Source organism: Blennius ocellaris, assembly GCF_963422515.1.
Source record: "Blennius ocellaris genome assembly, chromosome: 15".
NCBI lineage: Eukaryota > Metazoa > Chordata > Actinopteri > Blenniiformes > Blenniidae > Blennius > Blennius ocellaris.
The window spans coordinates 14,138,041-14,160,688 of record NC_137664.1 but is presented as its reverse complement, the minus strand read 5'-3'; the positions used below and the strand labels follow the sequence as shown (position 1 = coordinate 14,160,688).

General features: G+C 42.1%; 2 protein-coding genes across 2 annotated transcripts in view; one reads left to right on the top strand and one right to left on the bottom strand.

Annotated features, from left to right (window-relative positions):
- Positions 1-506: 506 nt before the first annotated feature.
- LOC308140620 (bromodomain-containing protein 3-like) lies at positions 507-6,484 on the top strand. The gene is made up of 10 exons (XM_080510465.1): positions 507-738; positions 1,899-2,199; positions 3,253-3,390; positions 3,482-3,617; positions 3,742-3,986; positions 4,070-4,198; positions 4,293-4,409; positions 5,062-5,153; positions 5,245-5,513; positions 5,613-6,484. The coding sequence occupies exons 2-10, from the start codon at positions 2,005-2,007 to the stop codon at positions 5,690-5,692; spliced, it is 1,401 nt and encodes a 466-aa protein (XP_080366591.1). The 5' UTR covers positions 507-738; positions 1,899-2,004; the 3' UTR covers positions 5,693-6,484.
- Positions 6,485-9,280: 2,796 nt separating this feature from the next.
- Positions 9,281-22,648, bottom strand: part of LOC308140347 (poly [ADP-ribose] polymerase tankyrase-1-like) — a 103,167-nt gene continuing 89,799 nt past the window's right edge. Inside the window, exons 19-29 of the mRNA XM_080510078.1 lie at positions 21,920-22,108; positions 20,741-20,821; positions 20,373-20,559; positions 20,172-20,251; positions 18,453-18,573; positions 17,490-17,587; positions 16,626-16,700; positions 16,411-16,516; positions 14,388-14,574; positions 13,905-14,061; positions 9,281-13,063 (exon numbers count right to left, since the gene is read on the bottom strand). Coding sequence (XP_080366204.1) covers positions 12,977-13,063; positions 13,905-14,061; positions 14,388-14,574; positions 16,411-16,516; positions 16,626-16,700; positions 17,490-17,587; positions 18,453-18,573; positions 20,172-20,251; positions 20,373-20,559; positions 20,741-20,821; positions 21,920-22,108 — 1,368 coding nt within the window. The 3' untranslated portion in view covers positions 9,281-12,976. The remainder of the gene's footprint in view (positions 13,064-13,904; positions 14,062-14,387; positions 14,575-16,410; positions 16,517-16,625; positions 16,701-17,489; positions 17,588-18,452; positions 18,574-20,171; positions 20,252-20,372; positions 20,560-20,740; positions 20,822-21,919; positions 22,109-22,648) is intronic.

Genomic DNA, 22,648 nt, shown 5'->3' with positions numbered 1-22,648 from the left:
TCTGTGACAATTATATTCTAACAACTGTGCATCCATTTATTTGTAACTGTAAATTTAGTAATGCTTTTTGGGTAGACTTCATAGTGGGTTGTAGAGCAAATTTGACATTTGTTCTATTCCGTTTTATTTGTTATACCTGTTATACACAAAAACAAAACACATTTTCACACTTTTCATAAGGAACTATGTCATGGTGTAAAACTGCACTTTAGAAAAGGACTTTAACCTTTCAGATTTCTTCACCTAATCATATATCTGTTTGTTTATTCTAAGTCTCTTCTTTTTCAGTGTTTGTAACTTAAAATTGTTCTTTTTACGTATTGTGTTTTTTTTGTCTGTTGCCTAGTATAAAATGTAAATCAATGCAACGATGCCCTAAACAATTAGAAATTCCAATTTTGTAAAAAAGTAGTTGAAGGTGAATGTTTTCCTCCGGTGGCGCAGGGGACGCTGTGACCTCTTGCTGAGCTCAGCAGACAGCGGAAAAATCATGGGAAGAAGGAGCAGCGCGTCCTTGTTGTTTATAACTTCCCACTTTGTCCACACACTTCATATTGTATCGTCATTTCTGCTTTGGGGTGGCGTTTGACGTTTGAAACTAGATTCCTGTGAATTTACGCTCCCGGCCTCTTTGTTCGGATTCGTCTTCATCAGAAAATAAATTAGTTGTTCATTTTGTAGTCTTGAGTACCACTACAGTGCCTGTCCGGGTATCGGAGGACAGCTGCAAGATTAAAGGTTGGAAAACTTCACTCTTTTTAAACAAAGAAGTTTACATCTAAAAATTGCAGAGTTGTATATTTATTAGTAGTCGTTCCGTTAACTTTTGTCATTAGCTTGGGTAAGTGGCTACCGGTGTTTCGGATTAACTGGTTTCCCTATTAAATGGTGACCGATTCCCTTTAGCATCCTTTGTTGCAAATGACTGATACCTGATGATTAAAACCGATTAGAAAGAAAAAAAAAAAGTTTAACCACGTTCGCAATAAATCTCAGAAATGTCGTACATTTTGTGAGTCTTCTTTTAACATCTGTTGTTGATATTAGCAGCAATGACGGCCGCTACAAGAGCTCGGTCACCAGTTAAAAGGGGAGCCAGTCAATCCGAAACACTGGCTAGTCAAGCAAGCCTCACTTGTGTGCAGGTTAACGTCATTAATTAAAAATAAATACCTGAGAAATGGTGCCAATTTACTAAATATATTTCCCTCTTAACATGTATTATATTAGAATGTTATCTCTATAATTGGTCATATTTTCAACTCTGATCATGTTGGTACTTTTTCCACATGAAATCTTTTTTTTAAATCAGATTTTTAGATTGTTGGCAATTTTGAAAACTAATTCAATATGTCCATTTTAGTAGATGACTTTTTAACAGCATCACCAATGCTTCACTAATGATGGTCTACTACCTCAGACCATCTACCTCATACTGTGTGCAATACACCATACTCCATATTACTCTGTGCAATAACAGGTACCTTGAACTCAACCGCACATACTTATTAGCCAAGGTACCTCAGGCAGCTAAATTGGTATTTTATGTAACTTATTATCAGTTGTTTCTTTTAACTTTTTACATTACTGCACTATGTCCTTGGGTGTGTGTGAGCGGGTCTGTGTGAGAGCTGAATGTGTGTGTGAATGTTTAGGTTATTCTGTATATATGGTGTGTCTGCTGAGATGAATGCAATGCTGAATGTGAGAATGGCTGCCTGTGTTTATTGTATGTCTACTGTGTGTTTTTAGCTACACCGCAATTTTATTGTACAATGACAATAAAAGCTTCTAATTCTAATTCTAATCTAATTCAGAGTGATAATGAAATAATATGGTTGATGAACAAAACACAACTTGATTGTCACAATCTTTTCTCTACTTGTCTATTTCAACAGGAAACTTTACCATGTGAACGCGGGCTGTTGCCGTGGGCTGGCGCTTCCTCTCAGCCTTCGACAAGGGGACACATTGGAGAAGCCAGCCAGAAGTGGCGGAGCCATCATGTTAGCGGACGCCGCCCCGGACCCTCCGCAGTTGGAGAACCCCCCTCCTCCTGAAGTGACCAACCCTGACAAGCCGGGCCGGAGGACCAACCAGCTGCAGTTCCTGCAGAACGTGGTGTTGAAGTCTCTGCTGCGCCACCACTACTCCTGGCCGTTCCACCAGCCGGTCGACGTGGTCGCTCTCAAACTGCCCGTGAGTCCAGTAAACGTGAGAAACGAGATGAATATGAGTAGTCAACTGATTGACGATTTACATACAAAAAAAATAGATAATAGAATCATTTTTACATTTCAAAAAATTCACGATTTCAAAGTGAATTTACTGCTTTTCACTACCAATATGTTTCTCTGGTTTTGTGTGTTTTTCGATGGATCTGAAGCAAACGTAACTGACACATCCAGTAAATTTTACTTTGTGTGGCGATGTTACCCCCTTGGAAAAGCTTTTTTCTTTTTCTTCCTTAACCCGTTCTAAATGTTTTTGTGCCCTTGTTGTTCAACAGTCAGTTATTTGTGTATTTTCTTTCTCTCCTTTCATTTTCACGCAGCTCAAACAACACAGTGAGTTTGGAGATATTTCAACTATTACTCGTATTTTTAACATACCACACATTTTTAATTCAAGAAATAAAAGGTCCGTGCTTTAGTCAATAGGAAATTAAATGAGAACATTTTTCTGATTGTGTGTTGCCATGGGTTTATATCCCCTTTTGTGTGCAATCTATCCTTTCAAGTTGATGAATTGCAATGACTCGCTTTGGCAAGATCTGTGGAAAAAGACTGGAAAGTCAATGAAACACAGTTTTTTGTTGCATCAAAAATTAATTGAAACCAAACATCTGTTGCCTGTTTAATTTGGGGCAGGAGTACACAAATGATTTGCAATTTCTTTTTCTAATACAAAAGCTGTGAACATTGAGCCATGTTAAGTGATTAAAGTTGTTGCTGACAATAAAGTCTTTTCCGGGTCTTTAGTGTCATAATGGCCAGTTTGGATTGTGCTTTGCATTATTAATACTCTTACAATGATTCACAAACTGTTTTTTGGTGGAAAGTCTTATTTTGTAATCACAATAATGGCAAACGCGTACAAATTAAACTCAAAATAGAACAAGATAAAACATTGCATTTCTATTTTATAAACATTAAAAAGTTAATTAAGGTAGGAAAAAAAAAATGTGTGTGGAAATACCAGTTGTTTGTGACCTTTTCTCGTAAACATGACACCGACCTGTGTGTGAACCAGGACTACCATAAGATCATAACCTCTCCAATGGACTTGGGAACCATCAAGAAGCGGCTGGAGAACAACTACTACTGGAGTGCCAGTGAGTGCATGCAGGACTTCAACACCATGTTCACAAACTGCTACATATACAACAAGGTGAGGCCGGGGCTCTTCTTCCTCTCCTTCTCCTCCTCGTCCTCCTCTTCCTCAAGCCGAGTCCTCACCCGTCTCCCTCTGCCCTCTCCAGCCCACCGACGACATTGTGCTGATGACGCTCGCCTTGGAGAAGATCTACCTGCAGAAAGTTGCCCAGATGCCTCGGATGGAAGTGGAAGTCACTCCTCATGCCGGCAAAGGCAGGGGCAGGAAGAGCGCCACGCCCGGTAATGGGATTACTCGTGAGAAGACGGGAGCTCAGCTTTCTTTACCGACATAAACTACCAGGATATTTTCTTCTTTTTCAATCCAAAACGTCCACATGTTGTAAATGTTGTAACGATTTCACAGAGAGCGGCCGGACGCAAGCTGTCGGCCCGTCAAGCGTCTGCCGAGAGGAGCCGACGCAACAAGGCGCTCAGGAGAGCGTCCTGACCCGGGAGCTCCAGCGCTGCAGCGACATCCTGAAGGAGCTGTTCTCCAAGAAGCACCTGTCCTACGCCTGGCCTTTCTACAAGCCCGTGGACGCCGAGGCCCTGCAGCTGCACGACTACCACCACATCATCAAGTGCCCCATGGCCCTGAGCACCGTCAGGGTACGTCCACACACTCGCACCTTCGCGCCCACCGACCGCCACCGTCCCGTTTCCCATTTCCTGACCGAGCCTTGAACTCCCAGGCGAAGCTGGACCGAGGGGAATACCAGGACGCCCAGGCGTTCGCCGCAGACGTGAGGTTGATCTTTACAAACTGCTACAAGTACAACCCGCCACAACATCAGGTCGTCGCCTTCGCCCGAAAACTTCAGGTGAGGTGTGACTTGGCGTCCCCGATCAGCGGCCAATCTGAAGCGCCATCAGACTCCGCTCGCTTTCACTGATTCGTCTGGTGTTCGCTTCCAGGGAGTGTTTGAGGAGAGGTTTGGAGAGACGCCAGAGGAGCCGGCGACGGCCGCGGCGCTCCAGAGCGACGCCGAGTCTGCAGAGGAGCGAGCCCCCCGCCCACTCTCTGATCAGCAGGTAAGTTTAATGTAACGGAGCTCCTGGTCCGTACAGACCAGAGGTCTGGAACCTCGTAAAGAACTGCTCCTGTTCCTCCCAGGACATTAAATCAGTGAGGATAAACTTTTATATTTCATTTTCTATTGAAACAAAACTTTAAATGTGAGTTATGCTGCATAGAATTACAAAAATTTCCTTTTTTTTTTGTTCTTCATTATAAACGCTTAAGACCTTTCTTATTATAAACGTCTCCATTTGACCGAAGACGAGGCTCAGATACTCAACAGTCGGCTGTGACGCAAACTTTAGTTGAGATACTCTATTGAAGCCTGAATCCACCAGATGAGTCATCATAAAAGATTAAATTAAAATAATTACAGGCTGATCAACTGGGATGATCATGCCTCTAGAGCAGGGTTGTCAAACATCAGGACTTAAAACAGATTCTTCTTTTAACTCATTTTGAATTTTGCATCAGAAGGTTTCATTAAAACTGGTTTTATGTTGAAATTCCTATTAACGGTAATTGTTTTGGTTTGTGAAAATCGAAACATTTCATCTGCGACCGTAAAAAAACGAAAAAAAAAAAAACAAAACAGATACAGTTTCTATTTAAAGGTTGTTGTGCCACTGATTCCCCGGTTTAGTTATTTTTAATATCTTTCTTTAGTGTGCAGCGGTTCATCTTGTGGCGTCTGCGAGTGAGAGGAGAATAGAAAGAAGCGAGAAAGGGAAGAAGAAAGCTTCAAATTCCAGTAGCAGGTTTGTTTTTTTGTTTTTGTTTTTTATCGCTCTTTATCAGCCAAGTATTGTTTCTCCTCGCATTCCTCTGACCGCTCTGTCCCGGCTGCAGACAACGCGAGAGCCAAGCCTGGAACTCTGAGGATGAGTCTCGGCCCATGACTTACCCGGAGAGGCACCGGCTCAGCCTGGACATCAACCGCTTACCGGGGGCCGAGCTGGGCCAGGTGGTGCACATCATCCACACCCGGGAGCCGTCCACGTTCAGCAGCGACCCCGACGAGGTGGAGATCAACTTCGAGACGCTGAAGACGTCCACGCTGCGCGAGCTGGAGCGCTTCGTCAGGTCCTGTCTGCACAAGAGATTCAAGAAAATCCAGAGTGAGCACAACTTCTAGAAATGGAGAAAGATGTGTCTAAAGAGTTGTTTTGGTCCCCTCAGCTTCTTCATCCTTCTTCTTCTTCTTCTTCCTCCTCCAGAGGAGCACAGTCAGAGCGGCCCTCCTCGTGACAGCGACAGCTCTTCAGAGTCAGACGGCCGCAGCTCCTCTGATTTGTGATCGCGACTTCATCTTTATTTATTCCTTCAAACGCTCCCCGTGACCAGTTCTTTTCACATGCTTTTTGTATTGTGGTGGTAACCAAAACAAAATCATCCTTGTCAGAAGTTGTGACTCCATCATAGATGAAAGATCTTACTTATTTTATACAGTAACATATTTAACACCTTCCTGTTTTAAAAACCAGCAGCTCAACTACGAGACGGTTCACACACGTCACTGTTGAGAGTTCAGCTTGTTATTTCCTCCACGTTAGCTTGTTCACGCAGCATCGTTGACGTTCAGTCGTCGCACAACTTCTGAGCCGTTTTCTCACTGTGAATTTAGTTGAACCAGCAGTTTGAATCTGGAGCACTTGGGTTCCTCTGGCTCGCTGTGCATTCACACTATGGATGTGGGTCCACGTGGTCGGTTGGTGAGGGTCTTCGGATTTAAGATGCAGGAAACGGCGGAATGCGAAGCAAAGCGGCATCCGACAGGCTCGGCAGCAAAACAGTGTGCAGCTTGTATTGGTGATGTCTTTACAGCAGGTGCTCTGGTTGAAGCAGTAGCGCTGGTCTGCCGTCACCTCACGGGACACAAGTTAGCTCACCTTCAAGTGCTTGTCTTCTTTATTATAGTCATTCCAAGTGCCTAACGAGGCTTAACATTTGTCTTAACTGATACTTGAACAAGTGCCGGTTTCTTTGTTTACACTTTGTATTTGTTTACACATCTGTCATAAGATGACGTTGCCTTCAATGAACTTGTACGTTTTTGTTGTTTTTTTTTTCAATAAAAGGGAAAACAAAGTATGAGTGTTGCGTGGGATCTGTGGAAGTGCCGTGTAAACGAGAGCCGCCTCGACTCAAACCTCTTTATCAGGTCTGCTGCGCGTCAAACCGAGTGACGCCCTCGGGTCTGCAGTCGGCCATGCTTCCATCACAAGAGTGGAGTAAACGACCTGGAACCAGTGAAGACGGCTGCCCTGCAAGGTCACAGCTCAATCCGTCCATTTTCAGTAATTTGGGGTTCGGTGTCTCGAGGACACTGGGGACATGTGCACAGGAGGAGATGCGGGATCAAATGCCTCACTGGAGCAGCACAAAGCTGCTGATCCAGACTTGAGTGTTTTGCAGCTTAAAGGTTCAAAACGAGAAGAAAGTGATTCATTATCGTGTCAAACCTCGGTGAAAAACTAACCTGAAATATTTTTTGAGCGTTAAGGTAAGAAAACTGTCTTGCTTCAAAAGCGTGCAGCTTCTTTTGAACATTTATAAAGAATTGAATCGCTGGCAATTGAAAAGAAAGGGGAAAAAAAATCGATTACAGAATGTCAATTGTTGCTCAGCAATATAACCAGCAGGGGGAGATGGTGCATCACCAAAAGCTGTTTTTATTCAATACTTGGGGTGTGTTAGCCATCTATTAACACTGGCTGGTTGAGATCATGAGAAAACAATATACTATTTCAAAATAGCTGGATGAAACAATAAAGCAGTTTGAGGACAATCAGTCTTTGCTGGCATTTTTTTTTTTTTGGTAATTTGTCTATCTAATGACGCAGCAAAAAAGGTTCCATGGTTTGAGTCATCAGCCTGCCCTTTAAAAATTTTTTCCACTAAAAACTGCAAATAAAAGACCAACAAACAGAATATAAGCAACAACCAGGCTGATTCATGTTTTGTCACTTGGTGCCGCCTTCCAGCTGTTGTTTGGAGATAAAACTGAGCTGAGGTGTTTTATTTCTGCCTTCAACCTGTCGGCTCGGGTTTGAGGCAACAAGGGTAATTGTGGTTGTTGTTGTTGTTTGTAGTTGTGTAATATTTCCACACATGGACAGATTGAATACAATCCTTTTCATGTCTATTTTTTAACTTTTCTGGTGTCACACGATGCAATCTGAGCTTTTCTTCCCACTTTTCAGAAGCAGTATTGCGCAAGTTACTGGAAATTAGAACAATCACGTGATCTTTTCCATGAATAGAATACAACTATCGTGAATACAGCCGGATGCTATGTTAAAGTCAGAGATGTTTCTTGGGGCAGGAGGACTGAGTTCATGACAGAATTCATGTACAACATACGTACCGAGAAGCTTCAGTAAGTTTCAACTTTAATTTGACACCAGTAATCAGCATTGGAGCCGAAATGAACTGTATTAGGCATAAATCTCTCATCTCTTTTTTTTTTCAAAACGAAATTGATGTTTAATGCCATAGCCCCGTTATTCAAACATTTCTCTTTATACTCATTATACTTGTGCATATATTCTCATAATGGACCTTGGTGTGGCATTTTTTTTTCTTTTCTGGACATTCAATTTAAAAAGACTATTTAATTATTTTAGAAATGTGGAATGGCACAACAAGACTTTCGAGCAGGAGAGTAGGGCTTTGAAGCAGAACAACTGAACTGTTGATTTCTCGCAATAGCAGAATGTTAACCTTGGTTCCCAGGCAGATAAGGCTTTGCTGGGAACGGAGTGAACAGGGTTGCTCGCTTCAAGCCAGAGAAATAGAAACCTGTGATAACAGAATATAATGCAGCTTTCATGAGACAGTTAGGTTCAGAGGGTCCATTATGAGAGTATATATATTCACAAAATATAATGAGAATAAAGCCACAGATCTAATTTTACCATGACAACTTCTAAGCTACCTCATTTTACATTTCAACATCTTTTTTTTAAATCTTTCTATCATTTGATTCCCTCACTTTCCCCCACACACTCATACTTTTACATCGGTTTATCTTTTTCAAACATGAATATTTAAATTGTTTCCATTTGTTACTATTTTTATTGTCACTAATAAAGTAATATGTTTTTTTTTTGTTTGTAAATGAACAGGTTCTCTCTTTGTCTTGTTTTCTCGCTAATAATAATCTTGTAAATAACTAATGGCCTCTATAAAAGTCTCTTCTTTCACTAAGTCATGATAATGAACTGGTTTCAATCACCTCGATTGATTATGCAACGTTTGTCCAGCAGTTTTCTCATAATGACCTTTTAACTTTTCTGTTAAAATACTACCATCAACAAACGTGCTGAAATTATACTGAAAACAAAGGCAATGGTGGCTATAGATCAGGGGTGTCAAACATGAGGCCCGTGGCCCAAAACCGGCCTGCAAAGAAAACGTCCTTTTTTTTGTTTTGTTAAACAAATATTTTCAAAGTAGCAGACAAATCAAAACGCTGAGCGAACAACCTTGATGCCGAGGGAACTAACCTCAAGGCCATGCAGTCAGGGAATTTGTAAAACCAAACATAAAACAGCAGCGAGAGGAGTTTTTTTTTTTTTTTTGGGACATTTCACTCCAGAATATTTCATTCAAATTGGCTTCATGTTGAGATTTATACACATTTTATCACGTCTCCTCTGTACCCCAACAAATAATAAACGTTAAGTTTCTAGGTTGTCATTTTACGGGTCCAGCCCACTCAAGATGAAATTGGCCCATGAACTAGAACTCAGATGAGTTAATATTAAAAAAAATAACAAAAAAATACAAAATTGAAGCAGAAACACTTTAAATTCTTTTATTAATGATTTTCTTCTGTACATGAGTGGAGGAGTTTTTCCGTTTCACGTCAGCTGATCAGCAGCTCTGTACAACCGTCTGTACAACAGGACGAGGAAATGTGTTATTTCAACTGATGGCTTTTGGAAGAAGGGGGGGGGGTCATTAAAAGTGAGGCATGGCTCGATTAGCGGACGCGCGCTCTCCCAAAACTATTTACAACAAGAAAGGCGACTGGCCCGTGAGACAAACTTGCACAAACAGAATTATTACATTAAAAAAAAAAAAGCATTTCCACGGAGGGAAATTAACCTAAAATCATCCATAAAAAACCCATTAAAAGGCCCGAGAGGAGTTAGTGTATGTACAGTGTAGTTTAAAACAGCAATTTTGATGATAAGTCAAACAGTGTGCTAACCTTAAGTCACCTCTATAAACTCAACGTTTTCTTCAACAACGAGTCGTTGCCGAAACGCCAGAGTCAGACCGGGGAGGTGACAAACAGCAGTCCCATTTTTAGCTTGTCTGGTAAAACGAAATTGTTTGTCAAACTCCAGCCTGACCTTTTTTTTTTTTTTTTTTAAATTGATATCGGAGCATTATGCAATATGCTAGACATCCACAAAACAAGCCTTACACGGGCCAATATACTTGCTTTGTGTTCGAATGCAGCAATTTTCGATTTGAAAACATCTCATCGATGCCATTTCATTTCAGGCTTATTAGTTTTTGTTCTTTCTGCTCCAGTCATAAATTGCTCTCCCCACTTATTCATTTACCGTTCACTCTGGCAGCGACGGACGACTCTGTAATTCGAAATGTGACAAGAATACGGCTGCGAATAGCCAGACAAAAAAGATTAAATTGTTCAGTCGGAGGGTGGGGTTTGACGAGGCGTTGGTGAAATGAACGACTCTCTGCTCGGTCTGAACGTTTCAGTTCACTGTTGCTCTGGTTCAGACGTCATTGGACCCGAATTTCACTGGCAAACCCTTAGTAATCCATCGTCTGAACACCGGGTGGCGATAGTGAGTCGCTGCAAGGTCCAGTCCATCAGGTTTTGGTTGATCTGCGTCAGCACTTAAAACTGTCATGTTCGGCAGCCTGTGGACTGACGGAACACTGAAGAGACTCACGACACCATCTGGTGGTTCAGAGTGGTATTACAATGCCCCCCCCCGAAAAATGTATTGGCTCCAAAAGGGTCAAACTTTATCAGTGCTTTCAACACAGAGCTCTCAGTCGCAACAACTTTCAGAACTGAGCACAATGCATGTGTGGTCCCGTGTGGTGTACAGTGTCATTTATCAACTATAAATAATGTCATGACAGAAAACATTGGAGAACAAAAAAAAAAAAAAGAATTTAACAGTACATAGTGTGAGGAGTTCTGTTATGAGGCGTTGCGAATGCTTGTGTTGAGTAATATTCAGTACAGATGTTTAATGGTTATGTACAATACCATCATCTACCCTTCAGTATCGTCAGTCAGCCTGTAAATCTGTTAATATAAATATGTTTAGGCAGCCTGTGAACAGCCTGCTGAGTGGCTCGCGAGGATACAGTGACAAGGCTTCACATTTACTTCACGAGGAAAGACAACTAAAAAAAACATTAAAATGATGGAAATGTAATGATAAGTGGGATAAAAAAAAAAAGGATTATGTCTCTGATATACACAGATAAATGCCTTTATGATCATACAATACTGCACATGTTAATCTTCAATTTAGCCTCCTACGCAAGCAGTCGCCCCACTAGAGGGCGTTCACAGCTGAAGTGAAAGAGGAAGGCAGCAGTTATTTTAATGTAAACAAGCACTCGGGGTATAAAGTGGGTTCATCTCACACAGGGACAAAGGAGAAAGCTCACGGGTGTGAGAGGAATTACAAGAGAGGAGCTGTGATCCACTCAAAAAGGGCCTTTAGAGCTGCTGTGTGAAAGATTTCATATGGACCCATTATGTACATGTCTGAGTGTCGCCTCCAGTCCCAGAGACCGGATGTATTTGTAAGTATTCCGTCTGATCAGGGCTACCAAAGTAATAACAACAACAAAAACAAAAAATCATCCCCATAACTCATCTTCACATTTTGAAAACCACACTTAAGACAAGATTTGTAAATAGATTCAACTGTTGTTGTATATCAGATTTCAAATTCCAACTTTGCTACCAGTTGCTGCAAACAGACTTGATGCTCGTGTGACTCAATACACCACCCTGTGGTAAGATCTGGAAATGCAGGACAGCAAAATCCTCTGAGATAACGTCACATTGTTGTTTCATTGCATATTGAAGGTTATTTTAGAATTCTGTCATCAGAAACATGACATACTGCATCTTTAAGAGGCAAAGACCTATTTTTTTTTCATCAAGTAGCTCTTATGACAAAACTAAATTGCAGACATTCACAGAAAACTAGTTTTTTCTTGCCCTTGGGTCTTTCTGGCCAAACAAATCGCACACTGACGAACATAAATGTATGTCAAACATCAAGTGGTGCAGCTTTGAGCTACATGTAATGAAAGACACAAAGTCAGGCGAATGCATGAATGTGTGTTGTGAACTCCCTGTTGCCAAAATATCTGTCACAATTAGCAAAAGTGAAGGCAGTTTAATAGTGGAATGGTTGGTCTGTCAACTGCACTGGTTGTAGCTCGGTGTGGTCAATATGGTCATGAACCAGTGGCACAGTGTTTCAGTCTGTGACTGTAGGAGTCATGAACGGCACACAAATATGGATAACCTGACAGCTTCCAAAAAGTCAGAGTAAAACATGTTGATGGCCACCTGGTGGCTGGTTGTAGTTCAAGTTGTATACTCGTCACCCCTCCAAATGGGATTTGAGTCAAACTTAAACTCTACATTTACTTTTCAAAAAGTACATTGTACAGTTGATTATCATACTCCGAGGAACTTTTTTTTCCTGAATAGTTTGTTTTAATTGGATCCATTAGAGTGAAGACGAGCCGTCCATCTTTGTATACAGTCAAGTTAAATCGCCACATGATGTGACACTGAGGGTTATGTAGAGAAAAGTACTGCTTTCATTCTCTTTAAAATCAGAATGTCTACATGGCTATGTTTGAGTTTGAATCCGTGGCCTTGTTACGTGTCGGTTGGTCCTTGAATTGCGACAGTCCGCAGGACTGTTAGCAGCACTTGATTGTGGTCTTGTATCATCCCGCGACTATCCTCTACTTATTGACTCTTGGGTGTCTGTCCACTCTAATCTCTTGTGCTCACACTCGAGTGATGAATTCGTTCTCATTTAGAGAAGATGTGAGGACACAGAAAGTTGTGGCTCATTTAAATGTTGACACGCCGCGACATAAAATGCACCATAGTTTTCTGTTCTCTCGGCCTCAGGTCGTTGCTGTGTGTACGTGGACGATGTGCCGAGCCAAAAGAGGACACAGTATGAAAACACATGAGGTTGTGGGGGACGGGGGACGGGGGGGGGGACTTCAAATAAGCGATCGGTCAGTTCACATCCCAAGAAATGTGACATGACTGATTAAAGATATACCTCTTGCTTTCTGCTACCTCTCAGCTGAACATGTACGGCACCCCGAAACTCAAAAGACACCGTCTTTTCATTCTTCTCCAGTTAAGACACGTCCTGGTCGGTTTCCGAGGGTCACCTGACTCCTGCCTCGGCGGCACTTCTCCTCACACGTCACCAGTTCATCCCCGAGGTCTGAAACACCTCGTTGCTCAGTTCCGAGTTCTCTTAAAGAGCCTCTCTCAATCACTTCGGATCCACACGGCGCTGCGGCTTTAGGACTTCTGCTCGGCGGTGGCGGCAGGCGCGGCCGGAGTCTCCGGCTTCACGATCTGGTAGGTGATCAAGTATTCTGGGTAAGCCTGAGGAGGAACAATACATCACAGCAACAAGAAAATGTTAGCATTTCAACTCGAGGGAGAAAAAGTGGGAGTAGATTTATGGAAGAGTAAATCAACTATGAACATGTTGAATTAGCCGAGAAAGACGTTTTAATTTTTGAATATGAGGATTCACTGCTTGGCTTTTTCTGTTAGTCTCATAAAGGACGAAACCTTGGGCTGAGAAGCGTTTATTCACATTTTTAAATTCAAAATAACTTTCAGCTGAACGATAACGGATACTGTCAGAGTTTATTACTGACATTACTGAGTGCGTCTGGCCTTCTTCTACACTGATGGGAACATTAGTCTGATTTCACCATCAACTTTCACCAAGAGTTCAACTCATGAGCTAAAAGATGAAATCTTGACATTTACATTTAAGAACATACTGACGCCCATAGAAGATAAGATGTATGTATGATATTGCTCTCTCATGTAAGAAAGCAGATAAAATGTGCTTACGTACGTCTGTATTTAAGTATGTAAGTAGTCCTACATGTAGAGAAATCTACGCTGCTGGAAATCTCCATAGGTTCAATCTCGTCTATGTGGTCAAACTATGTTTGCTTGTACTGTTTATACTCTGTTTATACTCTGAGACTGAATATTCATAAGTATGTTTAAATTAGTGATGTGTCATGTTGTGTAATATTAAATAATGTACACATTACAGGAAGGATTTTACAGGACCCTCAAGTAATGCTGGCTATCTATCCTGCGGTGAAGAAGAGGGTTAGGCAATGAGTAATTATGCATGAAATGAATGTGGGTCAACAGAATGTCCCCCTAAGGCATAGAAACATAAAATGTGTGTCTCTACCTGCTCCCCTCTGTAGATGACGTATTCCGCATACGCCAGTCCGTTGACGCTGGGTCGCCCTATAACCGAGTGGTGTCCGGGAGGAGCGTGGGCCATTTTCATGGCACTGAACTGGAGAAACGATTTCCCCAGCGTCACCCTGCAGAACAGCATCTGTCTGCAAACACAAGGACGAACACGCACCGAGGCCGTCAACAAAACGGACGGTCGGTCCTGCTTTTACTGACAGGACATGATACAAGCACCGATTGATGTCCATTGAACAGCGACTTCAGACCAAACCAATGGTTTCTGTAACGATTCTCAGCAATAAATCCTATTCCATTGGGATTATAATATTACCTTTTTAAGTGGTGCCACATGAGTAAAAAAAACAACAACATGTATTTGTGAGATCGGTTGCACCCTGAACTTTGTGTTCCATGAATAGCCAACATATATTTCATCTTTTTATGTACACCACGTACGTCTCTGATTTCTTACCTGTGACACACATAGCAGGAGCGGTCCTTATGGGTGGGACACCCTGTCCCCCCTCCAATCCCGTACACGTACTGGTTGCTTTTAGAAGAGTTCTCGGCAAAATAGATGCCGGCGCCAAACATGCCACCGATGTAGGCGTGACGCTCGTCAAAGCCCTTGTGGATGATTGCGTTGATGAAGGGAGAACCTGGCCGGGGGGACGTCAGAGAAAACATTAATGAACAATGATGAACATATACAGTCTGCTCAAGTTCGCTTTATCGACGAGCAGCTCTTTAACTAGAACCACAAATACCCAAACCAAAGATCACACGGTTTCTCACCATGCAGAGACAGAAAACAGAGAGTATAAAGGTCCAGGTGTTTAATGACCGGGACTGATTTTGATCCAGGAGACATTAAGGTGGAATATGTAATAATGTAGTTTATTGTATGTGAATATTTCCTCAAATAATTGACTGAACACCAGTAACAATGTCATTTCAAAGATGATATTATGATGTGCTATTTGAAATATTCATTTCAAAGGTATTTAAAGAGTGCATAATGTGTTAAAGAGTACATACTTTCATTTAGAAAATAATTAAATGGTACATTAGGCAACTAGTTAAAACTATCTGATTTGAAAAGGTCTTCAAAAAAGTGTTTTATTTACATGGTATTTTCAAAAGTATTTGAGTTAAAAGGTTTGCAAGAAGGTATTTCAGTTAAAAGGCATTTCAAGGGTATCTTTCAAGAGTTATCTCATCGACAAGTATTTTTGGTATAGCATATTGTTTCATTCATTTTGAAAGACATTGCACTGATTGAATTTATTTTTTGTTTTAAATAAATACCTGTTAAGGAATTATTGTATTCAAAAGTTCAGTTGTTGTGTCCTTATTGGGTTAAGTGTACATTAAAATTGACAACAGACTCAGGCCCCGTCTCATTGTACCAACAACTTCAGGTAAATTATAATACAGCTATGTGAGATCTGGAGTTGTATAAGAAAAAGGAAAGCTGATGCTAATGTAACTCAACACTGCCACACAATGGTCAACACAGCCTTATTTGACTTCCCAGCATCAAAGAAACCACTTCACACTCTGCAGAATGTAGTTCAGAATAAAGCGAGTCGATGGCCGGCCTGAAGGTTGTGTCTCGAGTTAAACTTTTGAGGTTGAAAGGGGCTCGAAGATTAATGAGATTCGTTCAAGCTTACAGTCAGGCTGCAGGAGGGGGGAAAAAAACAGTGCGGTGTAATGCAGAGTTCATTTCAGAGCACACGAACGGCTGAATTTTGCAGCAGGAGGCCAGATTGAGTTTTTACTTTGGTCGACTGAAAAGGAAGCGACAGGGGAGGTGCCATCAAAACTCAGTGAAGAGGCAAATCTGTCACCAGGCTGGAGCAAGTCTCCTTTTCAAAGCCGCATCTCCTCTTTAAGAAGAGGCAGATCGGTGTTTTTCCAGAATAGAATAGAATAGAATAGCATTGTTTCCAAGTGCTCTGGTTGTTGTTTTTTCATTTCCAACATCCTTATTCAATACTTTAGATTGATGCATCGACTTCCTTTATCTTAGAATTTAGTAAATGTATTCAGTCAGCTTTTGCAAGAAGAATAAACTTAAAAAAAAAACCCATTGTTGGTTTAAACAACTTCTTAAATATATGATACTCTATCTTTAAAAAACATGCATTATTTACAAAATAAAGACATGTTGAGCCCATACTTCCACTTGCATTTGAAACCTTTATGCTGCTACCAGTAGATCCTTTTAAATTGAATTATTTGGGTATGTTGGGAAGTTCAGCATTCAACTACTACTTTGCGAGAGGCGAAAGTCTGTTAACCTGCAGATGCTGTTGCAGGCATACACACATTACATATCACATTAAACCACTGACCAGGTGTTTCATGACTGGGAGGCTTTGCAGCCTCACAGATCCTACAAGATAGACCTGCCTCTTTAATTATAGCTGCAGTGTGTGGTGAGGAAAAACCTCCATGTTGTCCTGTATTTTATCAGGTAAGTTGATTACCATGAAAGAGCATGCGCTCATTGTGGTGGTTGTGATTCTCATCTGCAATTTCCTTTTGCCTGTGTGCGTATCTTTCCCGTAGCTTCTTATTCACCACCTTCTGAATCTGTACACACGAAGAGAAGTGGAGATATAAATGAGACACCAAAGTTTAAAAAAAAAAAAAAAAACAACCAAAAAAATGTGTGTGTGGAGTGTGTGTTTTTAGAACCCACCTTAATAATGTTGTAGCGGCTGAAGACTCCCCCCGCGTTGCCCCCATCCCGGTGTTCCCTGATGGTGCTCTGCAGCTGAGGAGAAGTGAGAAAGTCCATGTTACAAACCCGCGAAGCTCTGGTACGTGAAAGTGTGGGACTGAAAAATCTGAACGAAAAAGCAGTTTCCATGTCTGGTGTTTGAGTTATAGCTCAGACCAAACAGTGAGTGATGAAGCAGAGCGGCCACCCGCTCAATCAGAGCCGACACCTTGACGATGCCTGTGGGAAATTTAGAACAACGCGGCTGAAAAAGTGAGGCATCAGCAGCAATAAAGAACCGCAGCATCTGGATTTGCAAAATAACACGGCTATTTGGCGAAAAGGTGCCACGACGTGGCTTAAAGTGACTGTTGTCTTTCACTGAATCATTTTGTTTGCTCCCTCTTGCATTCAACGACACAGTCTGGACTGGGTGTCAAGTCATTTATCAGCTTCTCCAATGAGAATTGAAGATGAAGTCCCCCGTTAAAGTACTGTTAGCATCTGACATTTCTCATTCATATTGGTCCATTTTCACTGATATTGGCTGTCTGCTTCAATCACCGCTTCTCATTTAGTTGAACAAACGAGACAGCAGAGCAGTTCCAGAGGTGGAGACCCTTGGCGTGTGGTGACTCCGTGATGCGCTTTTCGTCAGATGTCTGATATTCCTCATGATGTTTGTGCACAAACCTCCATTCAAAAAAGATCCCAGAGAAATTTTAGGTTGTGTGTGTGTGTGTGTGTGTGTGTGTGTGTGTGTGTGTGTGTGTGTGTGTGTGTGTGTGTGTGTGTGTGTGTGTGTGTGTGTGTGTGTGTGTGTGTGTAGGGGTGCTTTCTTACTTCCTCCTCCACAGACTGAAACTCCTTGTCGTCGGGTGCCAGGTCGATGAGCACGGTGCCCTGACTGGAGCAGTGGAACGTCAGGTATGGGTTTGCACCTACAAGCACACATTTGAAACCAGTCAAATGACGCATAAATGTAGATGAAAATGAACGAGACTCACACACACACACACACACACACACACACACACACACACACACAAACCTATCATCGGTCTGAAACTACCTATTATAACAGTGATAAGCCTGCTTCTAGAAAGCCTCTTATTCAAAAACAATACGTTTGGCAACACACTTGTAATTTAACACCAGCCTCTAGATCATTAGAGTCTTGACCTGAATACCATACGACAGAATCCAGTTCAAGTTTTCCAGGAGGTTGTAGCTTGAGCTGTTTCTTTAAAAAAGTCGATGTAAACATGCGGTTTACTATCGTTTTACACTTTAGGCGAATTGATGATTATCTACAACTGCAACAATATACTGTGTATATGAGGGAGAAAAACAAAATGCATTGCAGTTTGTCTTTAACTCACGAATCCCAGTTTTATAAAAATGCTAAATTAAACTCTCTTATGTCCAGAATGCCTGGATTTGTTCTGATTTTAAAGCTGTAGAATTAAAAAGCATCCTTTTAAACTTCAATTCTTGACATCTGGCAATTATTAAATATCACTATATGACATGTGACACACAGTTGACTTTGTGGTTCAGTCTGTGATTGGTTGTGTTGCAGACGTCCTCAGGGCCACAGTAACTGCTACTAAATCATCTGTTTTTATAGGAGGTCTGACTGAAAATATCTTCTCATTATCAGAATAACTTGCTTGGGTATAAGAAAATCTATTGTTTCTTTTACAGAGGTTTCAAAGCCTGCTGAAATCCGTTTTAAACCATCAGTTTCATCCGAACAACATGCTGACAGTGCATCTGAGAGTTTTTGTTTGTGAAGTCACTGACCCTGCTGACCTCCCAGGAGCCTCTCGATACCCTTGATGAGTTTGTGTCTGTGGCCGTAGGCGTTGATGCCGATCTCTTTCAGCTCCTCGTGACCCATGTCTGCCAGCACATCCAGAGAAATCTGCCCAGAGACAGAGAAGGAAGCTCGGTTGGCTTATGGTTAACACGTAATTAATAAGGAAGATGTTAATCCTTTAAAAAAAAAAATCTTCATCACTCTATTTAATTTTCAAACTCTGCACAAGACGATACACAAGAGCACATTCAGAGCTGAGTGATTACAGCGACAGGCTGAGCTACAGCTGGTCACAAAAACAGTCGATGGTTAATGATGATGAGGTCAATGATCTAAAACACATTGCACAGACAATGGGTCTGACTAATATTCGTGAAAGACAGACGTGGCACGAAAGAAAGGTCAATAACTGGATGACAGTAATCAGGCCATTGATATGCAAATTGATGGCGGAGTTGTCTCGACTCTCTTTGGGACTGAGATTCATCGTTGAGGCAGAGCGAACCGTCTCTCTGCACACTTCACTGTCGTCACATCATAAACTCTTCACCGAGAAGCATTCAAAAAGCAGAAACAAGCAGGAAAACACCTGTTTGGGGATCAAAAACTTATCAAGGCAGCTGTTTTATGTTTGTGTTTTAGCCCGACTAATCCAAACTAAAAAACTATTTGTTGTACTCACCTCAAGCTAAGACAAGAAACACTGAGCTGCTCCTCAACACGCTATTATAGAAAGTACATCTCATCTAAACAAAGACCAGAAGGGGCCGTAAATCTCAGTTTTACTTCAGCTCGATAACCCGATCTAAATATACGTTTGTAAAGGCCCGAGAGTCGAGGAAAGAGGTGAACAATGACTTTATAATGATCAGATATTTAAATGTACTGCTGGAGGGACGCTTAGTCAGCCGAATCAATGCGTGCATCTCTGCCAGAGTTCAAGTTGTTGTGAAATGCTCTATTAACACCCAGCTGACTCTCACCTCAGCATCACCCACAATCTGAATATTAATGTGAGCGTGTTTGCCTTGAGGGGTGGGGACCAAAAATAAATGAAACACATGTGACCTACGTACTGGATTTCTTTCTCTCTCCCTCTCCCTCCTCTGCCCGTCTGTCTTCTGTTTATCTTTCCCTTCAAGCGTCTCTCATTTGATTTGACGTCATTTCTCTTCTTTGATCGCTCAGTCTGCGCCGCTCTACTGTGTCTCGCTCGCCTCTGTCTGTTTGTATGCACTTATCTTTCCACTGTTTAACACTTAAGTTACAGTGGTGAGAGTTGAGGGATGTGATCATTTGTCACTGTCGTTTGTCTCGACCTAAACTTCACTTGACTGTGTGAGTGTGTGGAGAAAATATTGGTGTTCAAAGGAGAAAACACAGCCATGACAGTTTGGATCTTTTTAATCCTGCTCTGTATCAAACTTCAGCAAATTATTATTTATTATAGAACTAAAAAATAACATGTGAAAGCAATCGAACATCATGCTTTGTAAGAGATTGTGCCATAAAAAGCTTTCAGGAGGGCATGTGCCGTTTTCCATCTTGCAATGCTGTGGTCAATTTGACCGCTATGACCAAAGTGAAGCTCTTTTAAACTCAATCCATGTCTGACCCTGAAAGAAATCAGAGTGCTTTGTGTTGCACATTTCAAGTCTCTCACTTATTGTCTCGCACAATAATAAAAGCTTATGTTCGCGTACCTGTTCCCGTTGGAAGATGTCTCGGAGGTGCTCCAACCCCAAACTCTTCAAGAACTGATTGATGGTCATGTCGAGCAGCGCTGCGGAGACAGTCGGATGTCAGTAGCATAATCAGAAACTGTCACTCAGGTTACAGCTTCATATCAAAACTTTGTTTTGGCCACATCTTGTGCATGCCTGTGCGTGCGTGTGTGTTCATACTTTCTCCTTCCTTCCTGTCAGACCCAGTTGCTCCGTCAGCTGGGCCGGTAGCGCCGGCTACGGTTATGTCACTGAGGGGTGCGGTCAGGTTGTCAATGCTGCTTGCTGCTGATAGGCAGGATGGAGACGGAGATGGCGAGATGACCACACCCCCTGCTGCACCGGGAGTCACCACGCTGGCACTCACCTGAGAGGAGAGGATTACATTTGGGTTAAAAGGACAATTCCTACTAGCTTTGTTTAGTTCACCAGGTTTACAGGTCTTCACAGATGTTTTGAATTAGATTTCTATCATAAGAAGTCTATAGTTTATTAGAAATATGGTTGATGTTTGCTAATAGCAAACAAACACTTCCATGGACACTCACCACAGTGGCTTGTGGTTTTAAACAACTTGGCAGAGCGTCTGGAGGCATGGCGTCAATCAACAAAGCTCTGATGTCATCAGCCTGTAACACACAGAGCGACAAGATGTTTGACAGTGCTCTATCCAACTCAGGCCTGCAGGGAGCTGGAGCAGATCCCAGCTGACTATAGATGAACACAGACTAAACCAGTCGCATGACAAAACCCACTCACACCCAGGGAGAATATGCAAACTCAACAGATAAAGGCCCCCCGAGAGCGACAACGATTAATACTGGGGAAATTGTCACGATGGCAAGATATGGATATATAATTTAATAGTCAGAAAATATAATCTAAAGTGAATATTTCATCAATAGATTTTATTTTTTATGGTGAAAGCAATGTTAAGGTTTCAGCAAAGCTGGATGAGAACTACTAATCGTAGGAGAATATGGACTGGGGTCACACCACTCTGGAGACCGCCATTGTTGTTGTTGTTGTTGTTGATCCACTCATGCATGTGCAGAAGAACTATTTACTATCGCTGTCGTGTGGTTGCGCTGTAGCAGTGTTTCAGAAAAGTTGCATTCTCCCCTGTTTGCATGGAGACCGATTGTTTTTGAAAAATTCTATCTTAGGAGCCGTTTTCAAAAAGTTGCATTTTCAGTGGCTCCTAGCACCATTGTCATGTAAAGAGACGCCCACAATGCAACAGAGGTTTTCTGTTCCCCTTGAAATCATTGTATAAACGTTGCCTGACCTGGCTGACCCATGCAGAGTAAAGCCACATTCACAAGACAAAAGTTTTCAAGCGGTCCTCCAATAAAGTGTACATTTGCAACAACATGATCTGGATCTCATGTGGAGACAGATTTCTTTCACACACCAGGTACCGAGAGAGCCAAAACGACAAAAGAGAGATGGTTTAGAGGAGCCTGGAGGTTTCTGGCGCACTATTCCCTGCGTGCATGCGAGGGTGGCTGTCAAACAAAGACACCCACTGAAGACGTGACATGCGAACAACGGCATTTTCAGCATTGCGATGTGAACACGAAACGTTTCGGACAAAACCAAAAACAATGCAGTTTTCAGTACATCGTTGTGTAGTTAACACTAACCCCGCACCTTTAAGATTACCAGTAGCTCGGACGGTGTGAAAACAGCTTAAGAGACGGAGCCATTAGAAACGTGCGTCCTACCGTTGCCAGGTCGAGCGGCGTCTGCCCCTCCTGGTTCTTCATGGTGGGATCAGCTCCATGGGCCAACAGCAGAGCGCAGAGCTGCGTCCGGCCCTTCTGTGCCGCTTCGTGAAGCGGCGTGAACGCCCACTTGTCTGTGGCGTTGACACACGTGTTGTATTTGATCAGCAGGGCGGCGATGTCCACGTGCTAGACAGAGGAGAGGTGGTGTCGACAGACAAGAGGAGAGACGAAGAAGAATATGTAAAGAGCAGAGGAGGCAGATTAGAGGGGAAGGGAATGAGACGTGAGAAGAGAAATGGTGGTTGGGAGAGAGGAAGAGACAGGATATAAAACCATTTAACAAGAGCAAATGTGTGAATGAGCACTATCAAATCGTGATCAGAAAAAAAAAAGTAGAACATAGGATCTTCGGGAAGAGAAATGCTGAATTATTTAACCCAGTCATGATTCTAGTTTTCCCTCCGGTGCTTTCCCCATCCCTGTTCTTCTTTGCCCGCTTCTTGTCTTCGCGTCAAAAACACAAAGCAGCTTGTTGTAGAGAACGGTGGGAGACACTCCAATGTGTATATGTGGAGTGGGTGTTTTCCAAAATGCAGAGCTCATCAAACTTTCATTCAAACATGTGTTTCATGACTCTTTCAGTAGCAGTATGCTGAATAGCTGTAAGCGCTGTGTTGAAGACTCCACACACTCCCTTCAGCAAATCACAGTAAAACCACAGTGATG

Excerpts from the sequence above, each read along its gene's own strand:
- LOC308140620 (XM_080510465.1), top strand. The coding sequence starts at position 2,005 with ATGTTAGCGGACGCCGCCCCGGACCCTCCGCAGTTGGAGAACCCCCCT. Across the intron at positions 3,391-3,481 it reads ACTGCTACATATACAACAAG|CCCACCGACGACATTGTGCT; the intron begins GTGAGGCCGGGG and ends TGCCCTCTCCAG. Across the intron at positions 4,199-4,292 it reads CCTTCGCCCGAAAACTTCAG|GGAGTGTTTGAGGAGAGGTT; the intron begins GTGAGGTGTGAC and ends GTTCGCTTCCAG.